The sequence below is a fragment of the Populus alba genome, chromosome 9 (genome assembly GCF_005239225.2).
Source record: "Populus alba chromosome 9, ASM523922v2, whole genome shotgun sequence".
In the NCBI taxonomy this organism is placed as follows: domain Eukaryota; kingdom Viridiplantae; phylum Streptophyta; class Magnoliopsida; order Malpighiales; family Salicaceae; genus Populus; species Populus alba.
In genome coordinates, this window is record NC_133292.1 from 6,728,034 (window position 1) to 6,743,198 (window position 15,165).

General features: G+C 35.9%; 3 protein-coding genes across 4 annotated transcripts; 1 reads left to right on the plus strand and 2 right to left on the minus strand.

The window, feature by feature from the left end:
* Nucleotides 1–1,244: 1,244 nt before the first annotated feature.
* On the plus strand, nucleotides 1,245–4,965 carry LOC118027625 (non-specific phospholipase C2). 2 transcript variants are annotated; one of them, XM_035031020.2, is made up of 5 exons: nucleotides 1,245–1,828; nucleotides 2,429–2,816; nucleotides 3,050–3,269; nucleotides 4,253–4,432; nucleotides 4,538–4,713. In XM_035031020.2, exons 1-5 carry the CDS (start codon nucleotides 1,350–1,352, stop codon nucleotides 4,558–4,560), a joined length of 1,290 nt encoding a protein of 429 aa, XP_034886911.1. In that variant the 5' UTR covers nucleotides 1,245–1,349; the 3' UTR covers nucleotides 4,561–4,713. The 2 variants fall into 2 exon arrangements, with proteins under 2 accessions (XP_034886911.1, XP_034886910.1); XM_035031019.2 differs by having other exon boundaries at nucleotides 1,250–1,828; nucleotides 4,515–4,965.
* A 281-nt stretch (nucleotides 4,966–5,246) lies between these two features.
* Nucleotides 5,247–9,537, minus strand: LOC118027626 (hydroxyproline O-arabinosyltransferase PLENTY). The gene is made up of 9 exons (XM_035031021.2): nucleotides 9,378–9,537; nucleotides 8,476–9,108; nucleotides 7,919–7,986; nucleotides 7,605–7,806; nucleotides 7,234–7,331; nucleotides 7,062–7,131; nucleotides 6,902–6,973; nucleotides 6,619–6,732; nucleotides 5,247–5,661 (listed from the first exon to the last, which is right to left on the minus strand). The coding sequence occupies exons 2-9, from the start codon at nucleotides 8,878–8,880 to the stop codon at nucleotides 5,590–5,592; spliced, it is 1,101 nt and encodes a 366-aa protein (XP_034886912.1). The 5' UTR covers nucleotides 8,881–9,108; nucleotides 9,378–9,537; the 3' UTR covers nucleotides 5,247–5,589.
* A 2,950-nt stretch (nucleotides 9,538–12,487) lies between these two features.
* LOC118027624 (ABC transporter G family member 23) lies at nucleotides 12,488–15,069 on the minus strand. Its single transcript, XM_035031018.2, has one exon. The coding sequence runs from the start codon at nucleotides 14,539–14,541 to the stop codon at nucleotides 12,586–12,588; it is 1,956 nt and encodes a 651-aa protein (XP_034886909.1). The 5' UTR covers nucleotides 14,542–15,069; the 3' UTR covers nucleotides 12,488–12,585.
* Between the last annotated feature and the right edge of the window lie 96 nt (nucleotides 15,070–15,165).

The window sequence follows — 15,165 nt, forward strand, 5'->3', positions numbered from 1 at the left end:
TATTTTTTATTTTTTTATTAACTATTTTCACATAATCATCAATCTTGAACTATTTTTGAAGATAAAGTTTAAGAAACTAATTTTAAGCATTTTTAAGCTCTTTTGGTTTTATTTTTAAAAACCTTTTGTTACAGTGTATGTTTGATATTGTGGTAATTATATAGTTTTTTTTTTATTTTTAAATAAATTTAAAAAACACTACAAATTGTAGCTTCTTTACCGGCTTTTGAGTGGCCACGAGTCGGACCTTCCAATACGGTGCATATTTACATTTTTCCCTCCTTTTAATTTGTTTTGGTTGAATTTGAATGTGATTTAAAATTTTGGTAAACTAGCACTGTAAATTGTTTTTAGAAAAACAACACAATTTAATAAAAATCATAAGTGAAAGGTATGTTTTTTTAAAAAAGTTGTTGTTGTAAAGTGGGGCATTTTAAACAAAGAGTTAAAATGGCCGACATAAATTTCAATAAAACAAAAAAGAAAGAATGAGATTCTATAGATAAGTAAACCTTTGATGAGAACATCTTAAAATCATTAAAAAAAACTTTTGATGAGATGAATATAATAATATTAAAAAAATTATCAATAATAATTGAAATGAATCAAAGTATTTTTAAATAGAGATATGTGATCAACTTGTATTTTTTGTAGTGTGTGTTACCTTACTTCAGTTATTGTTGATGATTTTTTTTATAATTGTTAAATTTATGTCATAAAAATATTTTTTAAAATATAAAAAATGTCATGATCAAAATTTTATTATATTTTGGTGTTTCATTCTTTTCTTTTCTATTATAATTCCTTCATTTTTCTTAAAATTTGTGTAAGATAATTTTAATAATTTATTTAAAATATTGCTACTTGATTACGAGTTTTTTAAAAGTCGTAGTTTGCATCTATAATTTTTATTAAACTGTGTTATTTTTTAAAAATAAAAAACTGAAATTGCCATATTTTAAACAATTTGCAATTATTTTTAAAAAAACTCAAATATTTGTGAAATAACAGAACTATCCCGTAGCAAAAAAGAAAAGCAACACCCCTCCATAAAGATCCTATTTAATATTATAACAATAATTTTTTAAAAAATATATAAAAATAATATTTTTTAAAATTTTATTTTTAATATCGTAATATCAAAATAATTTTAAAATAAATAAATAAATTATAACAAACCACGCGTTCAAAACAAACAGTATCGAAGTCTAATTCAATACAACTGCCTGCCCTTGTAACGAGCACACTATAAAAAAGGTCACGGGCTTGATTACAGAAACCGTCAAACACAGCCATATCCAAAAGGTAAAAGATCATCCTCTCCTTTCTCTCCTCTAATCCATCTCCAAATGCAACAAAACATGTCCACAAAAAGACCCACCGCCATCTTTCTTTTCCTCCTCCTTGCACTCCTCCACGACCGAATCCATGCAAGCCCGATAAAAACTGTAGTGGTAGTAGTGATGGAAAATCGTTCTTTTGATCACATGCTGGGTTGGATGAAGAAAATCAACCCTGAAATCAATGGTGTTGATGGCACACAGTGGAATCCATTGAACATAAGCGATCCAAGTTCGCAGAAATTCTTCACCAACAACCAAGCTCAGTATGTTGACCCTGATCCCGGCCACTCTTTTCAAGCAATAAGGGAGCAAATATTTGGGTCTGAAGACACATCCAAGAATCCTCCTCCCATGAATGGCTTTGCTCAGCAGGCTTTCTCGATGGACGCATCAACCAGCTTGTCTCGGGATGTCATGAATGGATTTGAGCCTGATGTGGTAGCCGTGTATAAGACACTTGTATCTGAATTTTCTGTCTTTGACAGGTACAGCTACTTTTTTGTCGGTCCACGTTTAAGTAATTTACTACATAAAGATTCCGTTTTCAATGATTTCGATGTAAACATACTGATATTTCTCTACCCGAAAATATAATTCAGTGATGTCTTTATTAATCTCAGGAATGCCCCAATGGCAACTAGATTGAATTTCAGCTTAAATTCTTCTCTTAACAACAAACCAGAGAGAGAGAGAGTATTTGATGGATATGGTTTTCATGTTGAAATCAGTAGGAATCTGAATTTTCTTTCTTTGTTTTTTTTTTTTTTTAAAAAAAAATTATTGCAAGTGTTTTGAATATGACACAGAATTTTATTTTTTATTTTGAGAAAATAACGTGGCGTTTTTAATCCTCCAAATTAATAAGCGTGCGTGTTTATACTTGTATATCTTTTATTTAGGAAAAAAGAGGTTTTTTTTGGAAGTATTAAATTAATTTATAAACTTCGAAGTATCCACTTAGCTATACTTTTTGGTTAATTTATTTCACAAACATTTGTATATTGTTGACATGATTTCGCGATTACTAGTAAAAGCACATGCGATGTCTAATTTAACCAAAAAAAAAAAACATCCTGCCCTGTCAGGTGGTTTGCTTCTGTGCCATCATCCACACAACCCAACCGTCTATTTGTTCATTCAGGCACATCCGCCGGAGCCACCAGCAACATCCCGGCATTGCTCGTCAAGGGGTACTCTCAAAGAACAATTTTCGAGAACCTTGACGATGCTGGAATATCTTGGGGAATATACTATCAGAACATTCCCGCCACATTGTTTTATAGGAACCTAAGGAAGCTCAAGTACATCACTAGATTCCATCCTTATGGCATGTCGTTTAAAAAACATGCAAAACAAGGCAAGCTTCCTGGTTATGTCGTGCTTGAGCAGCGGTACATGGACATCAAGATATCTCCTGCCAACGACGATCATCCTTCCCATGATGTCTATCAAGGGCAAATGTTTGTCAAAGAGGTACTCATAAACTTTTTTTTATATATATATATATTTAAGTCATTCGTACGTATTCATATAATTCATACACATTCACAAGTATGCAAAGATTGCATTAATTAATCTTTCATTAGAGAGTCTACCTCATTACTGGGATTGTTCTGAGCTATAGTTTCTCTTAAAACGTATGTTTACTTTTCTTTTCTTTTTCAAATTGTCAAAAATTAATGTTCTTGTGATTGTCAATATTGCAGGTGTACGAGACACTAAGGGCAAGTCCACAATGGAACGAAACTCTATTGGTAATCACATATGACGAGCATGGTGGGTTCTATGATCATGTGGCTACACCTGTGAGTGGGGTCCCTAGTCCCGATGGGATTGTGGGACCTGAGCCATTTTTTTTCAAGTTTGATAGACTTGGGGTTAGAGTTCCTACAATCGTGGTCTCACCTTGGATAGAGAAGGGAACCGGTAAGTAGCATATCACTTTCAAATCTCAACCATCTCTCTCTCTTTTTCCTTTTTAGGGATTTTAGCTTACCGAACAGGATAATATCATCGCGGGCATCATATTCCTAGCATTATCATGTATGATCAATGGCTAACTTTACTTGAATGTTACTCTCAGCATCACCTTTACGTACGACTAACTGTTAGTTTATGTGCAAGATATATATGCTACCTATTTCACACTGCTTTTGATACGAAAAGAGAACAGGTGACCTTCCACTTCTCTCGTGTTTTTAGAACTCATCAGTTGTCAATGTATATACAATGTGAAACGAAATCCTTGTGGATGAAAATCAGGCTAGCAAAAAGTGAGAGTTGCCAATTTGTCACTTCTCTTCTTTTTCTCAACCAACGAAACATGCGAGGAAATTAATTATGGGGTGGTTAGGGTGTCGTTGAGTCCTTTCCCGTTTGGACAGAAACTTCGGGAAAACTGGGTGCAAGTTTTTTTATGACACCGTCTTAAAAGTTGCATGTAGTTGAAAGAAAGAGCGGAAAGGTGGTGGATTTCTGCTTTGTTGCTGAAAAAGGTTTTGCGTGCAAGAGATCGAGGAATATGTATCACTAACTAAGCCAACAGGTAGCCTAACACGAGCACGGATCTTCATCAATCATGCTTTTCTAGTTTACTTTTCGAGATTGAGTCCATCATATTGTGGGCCCGTGGTAAAACCCAAAAGTACTGGGACTCGAACGAAAAATAGACCGAAATTTCAAGCTTCTTAGCATAACGTTAGTATCAAAGGCAGTTCCTATGATTATGATCATTTTGTAGCGATTGATGTTGTTTTCTGAAAACTCGGGATCTCGAGTGTGAGTTTTTTGAATGGAAGGCATGACCATTTGTCAATGTATAGCATCATCATGCACTGCTTTTGCTGATTATTGACAAATGAAAAAATTAACCAAAAATTGATAAATGTTACTTTGGCATGGTGATGCAGTTGTCCATGGACCCAATGGGTCACCATTTTCAACTTCAGAATACGAACACTCATCCATTCCTGCGACGGTGAAGAAGCTCTTTAACATGCCCTCTCCTTTCTTGACAAGGAGGGATGAATGGGCGGGTACCTTTGAAGGAATCTTACAGACTCGGACTGAGCCCAGAACTGATTGCCCAGGTCAGTCACCTAACTCGTTTTCCAAGCTGAATTCTTTAGCTTTTTGCCAACTGTTTATGTTCTCATCCTCTCTTCTGAATAGAGCAACTACCAACTCCAACTCAGGTCAGGGAGAGCGAGCCCAATGAAGATGCCAAGCTTACTGAATTCCAGCAGGAGCTACTACAGCTTGCAGCTGTGCTAAAAGGAGATCATATTTTGACGAGTTACCCTGACAAAATAGGGAAGGAAATGACAGTCAAGCAAGGGAATGATTACATGGAGGATGCACTGAAACGATTCTTCGAAGCAGGACTTTATGCTAAAAGCATGGGAGTCGATGAAGAACAAATTGTTCAAATGAGGCCCTCCCTCACTACAAGACCATCCAAATCAACCAATCATCCATGAAGATCTTCGTTACATACTCGGCAACATTAGCTATTGTATCCACAGCTAAAAAAAAAGAAAAAGAAAAGGAAAAAAGAATTCCTCCTTCTTTTACTCTACTGAGTGTTTTATAATGAAATTGAGCTCAGGATTACTAGATCACAGGAACAAAATCCATTACCCTTACAAACCCAGAAAAGTTTTAATCGGTGCCGACAAATTAACAAAACGCAATTGGATAGCCATATAGATGGTTTGAAATTTTAATCGTCAGTCCAGGACTCGTGATTGAAACCTAAAGCTTGCATAATAAGAGCTCTATGGGGTTCACTTAAACCATGCCAGCCTGGAGAAACACAGAACCACTAAATCTCACACCTCCAAAGTAAGACGCACTCTCCATGGTTAGATATATGCTTTTAGTTATCTCAGGGTATTGTCCATCAAATTAACCTGCCCACTGGCTTTCAGGACAACTTCTTCACCATTGTTTCATAAACAGCAAGGAGCATCACAAACTGTGAAAGCAAGAAAGTCTCAATTTACAGGTCTGAAATATTCAAAATTAACTCAGCACTATCTCAAGTGTAGCAGATATGTGTACAAAAAGAATTCAGAGTCCCTGATTAATTCACAAAGTGTCACTAACCAAAGATCCCTCTTTTGTGAAGGCATTCCTATTTTCATATACCACTCTTTCGTTACCGAGTAGATCGTATAAGTGAATCTCTTCTGGAGGATATTACACTGAACCACGAATCAATGTGCTCATGATCCACATGTAGATCTCAGCCACTGTTCAATGAGTCCCAGCCTGGAATGTTAGCTGTAGCCTCATTCACCATCTTTACAAGTCTCACCTGCAGAGAATCATGATGAATGGATTGTGAAGTCAATGAGAGAGACGGGGAGCAAATAAAGTGCCTTCGCATCGATGGTCTATGTTTCATGCAAATGAAAGTATAGTATAATGACTTGTAATCCAGATATGAATCCCCATCTTAACTATCAGTTCCCATGGGATAAGTGACTACGAAAAACAGTATATATAACAGAACCCTTTATTTCACACCAGATAAGGATGACATCAGAGACCAAGAATGCTTGATAAACTTAATGTATGTATGTTTTGGTTTCTTTTCACCTAGGATGTTAGGTCCATGTAGTTTTTCATTGTGTTGGATGGAGACCAAACAAGGCTTTTGCTCTATACTACATAATAACATAGACAGACAGTTTCACATTGCAAGTGATCAGGATGGTTAGCATGCCAAGTTGATATTACATATGGTTCGATACAACCCAAAACCTTGACAAATAAATGGTTGATGTAAATGATTCCAATCGATGCATCAAATAGTTTATTATATGCAGCTTTTCAGGGAAATCATCATGGACAATGCAGTAACGCCTTCTACAAATTATCAATTCATTATTTATTTTTTTTCCTTCTGTACAGGGATGGCAATTCTCTTGTACATCTCCAGTGCATGGATAAAGCCCAGTTGGCTACTAATTCGTACATACTCCTTGAAAAGCAAGTTCAACCCATGCATTCAAGCATCCCCATTATAGCAAGTAAACAAATAATTGCGTCTGTGTGAGGGCCATTTTGAGAAAGTTGAACTTGGCCAACTTATTACAACCTTTATCAAAATATCGTAAGTTTTATCCACGAGTGCTGTGTATTCTAGTTCCAGGTAGACTTAATTTTAATATTTTTCCTCCAAGCCCACTCATCAAACATGAATTTTTTGACATCAGTATAATATGATTTCCCCAATTGTCACTTGTAAAAAATCTAGTTGTGAACATACCACGCTTTCAGGAACTCCTGGTGGGGGCAGGGTGAGGTTCTTTGGTGGAGGACCACTGAGATAGGATCTCTTGTCAAACCGCCATTCTCCAATCTTTCCATATGTTAATTCTCCCTGAAAAATTAACAAATTATGGTAAACAAACTAAGAATCAAATATCGGTTGTTTTTATGAAACTACTTGTAAAAAACAAACAAACAGAAATAGAAGGTGAAGCATAAAGTTAAAACATCAAAATCAGAGGAGATAAGAATAAATATGAGAGAGAGATCCCTTTCTTTACCTTCATATTATAGTCGCATCCATAAGTATAGTGGATGATAAATCTCTTAACAACTTCCAAATCCCATGGAGGCTGAAACATAAATGGATATAGGCAACTCTTTAAAATTGACTTCACAAAATAGAGAGATACAAGAAGCATTAGCATATGCCATAGATACCTGTAGCATAAAGTCTTTACGTAGTATATGCCGTACACCATGCAATGCTGATGCTACAGCATAGGCATACCTTATATCAACAGAGACATGTGAGCAACATTGAAGTATTCCAACCATTCAAGAATTAAATTTCATTAGCAAAATAGAAAGAATCCTATTATATATTACTCACATCTCTAGCACCCAACCAAATGCTTTATCAGTCTCTGGGTCATCTTTCATTCTTAACGAAACATTCATCCATGTTGGCGCAATTTCCTCCAGCAGGGACTGTAAAGATACAGGTAGTTCATCCAATGTTAATATGGAAATATTGTTTCAAGTAAACGAAAATAGTCCATCTCAATGGTCGCGATAATAGTGATATTCTGACAACAAGGACAGTGGTGCTTCGTATAAACAATGGTTAGCACTATGGGTTTCTATCTGAATTTCAAATTATATTCCCACAATATTGGGATTCTGATAACAAACATGGAAACACAAAAAATTCTCAGAAGTTCAATTGGTTTAAACTGGCTGCAATTGCAATAAGAGTTGTACCTTTTTTATTATTACAGGGGAATTGCCAATTGGATCAACATCCGTCACAGGACCCTTCTCCTCAGGATAAAACTTTCTAACAATTTTCTGATGTTCAGTTGGTTTAATATAGAAAAATGGAAACCCTGCTGGATTATCTCCATGTGCCAAGTTAGGCAAAGGATTTGCAAATATGTGGTCAGGCTCTGCCATTAGAATGTATCTGTTTTTATCACAAAGTGCTTCTGTATCAGTCTTATAATCACCAGTTGTCAGATGTCATAAAGCAAAAGCAAGAAAAAAAGAAGAAAATGAGGACCATAACTTTAACTTACTCTTCCTCAATTGTTGCCTTTTCCAGCCATTGCACAAAAGCCCATGGTCTATTCAAGACAATATATCCCTGGACAGAGCATGAAATGGCCATATGAGCAAATTGTGTAATTAACTAATTACTGATAGCAGTAAACCATGAGCAGAGACTGTTTTCCTCTAAGATTTGGAAAAGGCAGCAATTTGGCTGGGAAACACATTAAGAGTCTGCATCACTGCTCGCATAAGTCAATCTAAAACAACTTTGCATAAGAAATGTCAAGTTTGATGGCATGCCCCAGAGATATAATGGAATAAAATGAAAATTGACTCAATATAATTCATGCTATTGATGCACAGAACACCTCCTGGATCTCTTTATAAATTACCAAGAACATTTTAAATTCACAATACTACAATATGTAAGCCTAGAAGCAAAATCAAAAAAACATCTGAGACCTATAAATTTCCCAAAGCAAATTCAAGTTCACGATAATTTTAACTTGGAAATCAACATGAACTGAATAAAAGCCGGTGAATAAATATAAGCAACAGCGAAAGTGTAAACAGAAAATCTCACCCGATCTAGGCCCTCTGGAAGAGGATCAACAACAAAAGTTGGAATCTCATCCATCAAATGATCACCTTTCCCCGAATGCAAAACTCGAGTGAACTTCCCCATGTCTGATCCTGGCATGCTTTTCATTTTCTTATACCAATAATACATAATCCGGCATTGCCATTGACTATAAGGAGCATCAGTAGCCGTAAGAGCAACATGGAATTTCAAATTTGACTTCCCTAATTTCCAAGAATTGGCTGGCATCCCTGTAACAGGATCAGAAATCCCTGATCGAAGTCCTGTACTAGAATCCTTATATTGTATTACCAAAGTCAACAAGTTATACGTGGCAAAGAAAAACCCTAGTGCCAAAAGCACCAATAGCAATGGCGACGCTCGCCCCATATTTTTTCTCCCAATCATCTTGAACCCCCCCAATACACAGAAACTAAACTCCAACTCTCTTCACAAGTCAATCAAACCTCAATTATGCTATCTACAATAGCATTTAAATACAAATCCAGATATTAACATATTTAAACCACTCCAATTCACATCTCCAACACACAATTTCACCAGCTAAAACTCCACTATCTTTTCAAAACATCCAATGGGTTAATCACAAACTTAAATAAAAAGCCACGAACCAATCTGCATTATAATAACAATTAAAAAAAAAACAACGAGTCAATAACATAACACAAAGATATACCACCCTGTTCTCATTATCAAACAGAGCTTAAACATGAAACCAAAAAAGAAAGCATAAGTCTTGGTGTCAAACAATGATAACTCTAATGCAAAAACAAAACCCAGACGTCAAAAAATGAAAATCCATGCAAGAATCAGAGCTCATGCTCATCAAAATAAATATATAAAAAATACACAGATCTGTTGAAGGGTTTTTCCTTTTTGTTTACCTGATCAGAGAGGAGCAAAAGAGGAGATTCTGGGTTTAGTCAACTCTTTGCTAAATGAATAACGCGGAGAAGGTTTGGGTGACATCAAGCGAAACTGAGAGAGCTAGAGGTAACTGAATGCTTAATAAATTAATTAATTTATTGTGAGTATTAAAGAATAAAAATAATGGCGTTTTCAATACTTGTCCATCAATTAATTAGGTGGAAGCTGATGTGGCTGTGGTTGGATTTAAGGAGGCGGCGAGCATTTGGATTTAGTTCGTGTTTACCGTATTTTATAAAATTTTGAAAATTCATTTTTATTTATATTTTTAGATTATTTTAATATACTATTATCAAAATAAATTTTAAAAAATAAAATATTATTTTTATATATTTACAAACAAAACAATACTTTAAAAAACAATTCCATCAACCCTACAAACACTACCCTAAAGAATTTTCTTTCTAATTTTTAATTAGCGCATTTAAATTTGTCTCAAGCCCTAAATTCGAAACCTAATTTTGTTGTAAAGCAAAAACCACATCATAATATAAAGATGGAAGAATTATTGGATAGAAGGATGGTCGGCTAGTAGCCTAGTACAAGGATAATGAATTCGGAGGCTAGGTTTTCCTTTTCTCAAGATAAACAAGAGGGGTCTCGAGATCGCAGAGCCCTGCTCTCGTGAGTGCAAGTTTAAGATTTGTCTCGAGATAATGAGTGGTGTTTCTCGAGTTGAAAATGACCTCTACCGACTTGAGGGCGTTGATTTTGACCAATCAAATTTATGTAGAGGGCTCAGCATGAGATATTATAGTCATAAATTCTTACAAGCTATAAATCGAACAACAACCTTTTCGGTACCCTCATAAAATAAAAGGGTTTGAAAGGGTCTTCTTGGCCCTTGCGTTGTAGCATCCTAACACGTCATGTTCCATATTGATATTCTACGAGCATAGATAATGACCGGTTAAAATTCAATTTAATTTAAAAATATATTTTAATATGTATTTTTTTTTAATATTTTGATAATAAAATTTTAAGATTATTAATATCCGCTCAAATTAACTTATCAAACTTATAAAGTTGGTTCATAAACTTTACTAAGTTTAATATTTTTTTAAAAAATATTTTTTATTTAATCATATGATAGTAAAAATTAAAAATAATAGCAAAGAAATTGAATAAGCTAGAAAAAAAAAACAATAACAATAGGTTGAACAAAAAGAACAAGTTATTATTAATTTATTTTTCTATTAGAAAACACAATAAGAAATCCAACGGTACCAAATAAAATAATATCTAAATGCATTTATAATTATTTTAAGAATTTAATAAAATAATATACAATATATATTTTTAATTAATTTAAAAATGACATAAGTTTTAGCAAAGAGAATGAAAAAAACAAGTCAAACATGCTTGCTAGGTTAGGTGGCCCAGCTTGGCCCTTTAAAAATAAAATCAAATAGGTGGGTCCAATTGCTTAAGTTTGTGTGCCCAGCCTTTTATTCTTTCTAGATTAGGTGAGCATTCAATTTTAAAAAATAAAATACATAAAATAAGATCAAATAACACCTTAATAGAACCACTTTTATCAAATATAATCTATCAACACAGAATAATTTTTTCATCGCTAAAATGGTGCCAACCAATAACTACTTCTTTTATTCGCCATTTTCAAGAGACCCTCTCTCTCTCAAACTACTAACTAATATAAGAACAAAATTAAAATTTAGACTAAAAATTTTGATCCTTAAATTAGAAGGACAAAAAAAAAATATAACACAGCCATGACGTGGACTTAATATTTCGCAACATCATTGTAGAGTTGTATCATAACGAGACTTTTTTTTTTTTTTTTTTTCCTTTCATTTTGAAAAACCATCAACTACATATTTTGATGCCAGAAGGACTCAGGACTTGCTTCCTTATCAACTCCATATGGCGACCAACTAGTTCCTAAAACATCAAAATATTGATTCTCGAGAAAGAAGGAATTGCTTTTATTTAACAAATGTCCACACGATCTCAAGCTATACAAATGGATACTATCATCCAAATTCGATCCCTAGACCCGTCGTTCCTGAAGTTTAAATTTAATATCTACCTGTTGAAATTCCATCTCTTAAAAAGCTGGGGCATATCCTTTGGAGAATAAAAACAAAGTGGGCAGAGAGATTTCCCATCGTAGACAATTGCGGTGGCGATGGCGATTGTGTTCAAGCCTCTTTCTGTTCTCCCTCTCTTTTTTCTTTCCAGTTACGCCCAATTTTGGTTGAGGCCTGGTGCCCACGTATTATTCAACAGGAAAAAGATCTCAGGCCCTTATGAATTGTTTAATGACCCTTTTGGAGATGCTCTAGATTATAAGAGGAAAAAGATCACAGATGATTTCGGGACTGCCCCAATATCAGATTCCGAAAAAAATTCTGTTCTTCCTAATTATGTGGGTCTTCCTAATGAACCTAAAGGGAGACGGGAGTTGGTTGCTGTGAATTCTGGTGGATCTGCCATGCATGCAACCTTGTAAAATTTGAAATTGAAGCTTGTGATGAACAGAGATGTTTATATCTGGTAAATTTCTTGGTTTCACGTCTCTTCAATTTTGAGGATACGAGATTGTGGAAAAAGCTGGCGTCCATTTCATGCGTACAACACTGCACAGCTCTGGTGGAATTGGATATAATTTATTGCCATGAGTTGATCTCAATTCATGGTGATTTCTGAGAATTGAAATATTCTTTGAAGAAATTGATAGTTTGGAATTTGAGATTAAGAGCTCTTCCAAGCGGGGTACAACGTTGCGAATCTCTAGAGAAATTGTCTACAAGGGATTGCAGAGAGCTTATCCATATTAATGATTTACAAGAATTGCGTTCTCTTGTTGAATCAAACATCACACAAGCCTAAATTGTTGATGACTCTGTCGTTGCAGATCAATGACGGGATAAAAATACTTCACACCTAAACTCATTACTAGCTAGGAGTTGATTTTTGGTTCTGGTTTACCATTCCAACTGCCATTATTTGTTTAATAAACCCTTATATTTATAGTCTTCAATTGTTTAACTACAGTTCAATCATCAGTATCCAGAGCAGAAACAGAGAGCAAAACATCCATAAATGGAGGAAAATATCTTATGCCCCTGGTGGCGCAATTAATCCTTATAAAATGTCATTCTGAAGTGAATATTTCATGTTTATTTCAGAATTTCTACAATCTCATATTGTTGTTTTTGAAGCCCTTCTAGCAAGAATTACCCAACAAAGCACGCGATAGAAAACAAAGAAACCAAACATGATTCCCACATTTATCCACCTAGTATCCTTGTCAAGTCCTCTACTCTTCAAGACATCATTTCCTGTAAGCACACAATTGGAATGATCCTGACCCTGCCAAGAGAAACACTCGTTTCTCACACTCCAATACTCATTTGTAAGCAGCGAATCCAATGGATACCTGTAGAGGGAAACATAGTACATGAACAGCCAGTATTTGGGGATGTTCTCTTTCGGAATGAAGTATCCAGAGAAGAGAAAGAATGCTCCAAGCACTGTGCAGATGAGAGAGTTTCCTGAAATGAAGTCAGGGGAGACTGCACTTAGGAAAAGCACTAGAGAACTAGCCATCAGGACAATAAGCCAGACCACAAATACGAAGAATGCGAAGGCAGCGATGGAAGGATTAAGTCCCACAATCCAGTACACAGGGATGGAGAAAAGCATAGCCACAGCAAACAAGAAAGGCAGAAAGACAATGGTGTTGGCAATCATGTAGGAGGAGATATTATAGGCTCCTCTTGAAGATTCCTTCATCAGAACACGCCGCTCCTGAAGGTATATTGGAAGAGCTTCCACTGTTGAAGAAAGGAGAAAACTAAGACTGAAAGCAAATAGGCCTAATCGTTCAGCAACCCCTCCTTCATCCTTCCTCACCTTGATATATACACTGGCTAACCCAAAGCCTCCAACAATGGCTTGCATTGTTCTTGCCAAGAATAGCTGCTTTGTTCTATAAATGACCTTCCAAAATCTTGAGCAGAGAAATATAATTTCAAACAAATTGAAGAAGGAACAAAAGCCTGAGTATTTCGTATCAGAACCTTGTTGGATTTGGACAATTTCTTCTTGGGGCCAAATTGAGTAGGAAAATGGTTCATTTTCTAGAGCAGGCATGTACACTTTGGATTTTGCATCTTCTAATGTATTGATAATTTCCATTGCAAACTCCAGAGCATTCAACTGCAATGGAATTTGGAATCCCAACTTGGTTATGGTTTCCTCAAGTGATTCCAGGCTGCCATTATGCACAACCGAACCACGAGACAGGATTAAGAAATTGGGAATGTACTGAATAATTCGATAGCTTGGTTGATGGATTGATAACACCACTGTCCTTTGCTTTGCTTTTGCCATTGATGAAAGAAGCTCGATCACTTGAAGTGCTGAAGTGCTGTCTAGGCCTGAAGTTGGTTCATCGAGGAGTAGAATTGGTGGATCATGAATCATGTCAACCCCAATTGACACCCTCTTTCTCTCTCCACCAGATATCCCTCTATTCTCTTCATCACCAACAAAACTATTTGCAACATGGAAAAGGCCAAGCTCACGCATCAAGCTCTCCACCCTCTCCTCTCTCTCTTTTGAACTCTTTTCTTTGAGCCTGAACTTGGCACTGAACATAAGTGTTTCCTTCACGGTCAGTAAAGGAAGCAAATTATCCTCCTGTGTGACAAATCCACATATCTTCCTTAACTGAGCTGTACTAGCCATGCAGCGACCATTTATTAACACGCTCTTTGGATCAAAATCCTTATCTTTGACTCTGCCTGATATGATCCGAAGAAGACTTGATTTTCCGGTGCCACTTGGACCAACAACGGCTAGAATTTCAGAGCCTCTCGCATCAAAAGAAACTGATTTAAGTATGTTGATGGGCTTAGGCTTTTGCATCAAGTGAGAAAATGAAGTGCATACTGACCTGTTAGGACAGATGGTATAGGAAAGATTTCTTACAGAAAGTTCAAAATATATTCGTGAATGTTGATGAGATTGTGGCGGTGGCGAGGGATTGAAAGAAGAGGAGGGGCTGGTGGAGTATTCCTCTGGGGAATTAGAAGTTGAGAAGAATATCACCGAGTCTTCCTCAACACCTGGTTGCTGGAAACAAGATGCCATTTTCTGAGCTTAATTTTCTGCAGGAGGTGCATGCATGTAAAGTAGAAAGGAGGCAGCTTTGAAGCGGGAATGTTAGCCAGGTTGAGATATGGGGGTTGGACCAACCAAGATAATTGTGAAAGAAGGTTTCTTTAATGTCGGCGAGTGTTGTAGAAGTAGGCAGTGTTTGGTGATCTGAGAAAGTTGACTAATTCATTTTAATGTAGACATTTCGTAGATACCTTTTGTCCATGGAACGAACCTATCAAGACTAACGCCATTGATGAAAACAAGGTTCTAGGAGTGTCAATTAAAGGCCATGGATGCCGCCATGACCCTTGACGGGATTAACTCTGTTCAGGTTGATTGCTCGAGACTTTTCCAGCGATCTATATTGCGCGTGAAAAGTAAAAGGTAAAATCTGGGTGAGGTTGATCCACCAGACCACCAACTCATTTGTTCATCGATTCTTTCATGATTGACTTGTTCAAGCTGCTGCTACATGAAGCTAGCTAGCTTTAAGATATTCATCTCCTACTATTGGTTAATGTCAGATGGCATTTAATAGCTAGACTACGACTAAGTTCTCTTTCTTGCTCAGATCTAACAAATAAAGGAGATATTCCATGAGTATTTTTTTCTACT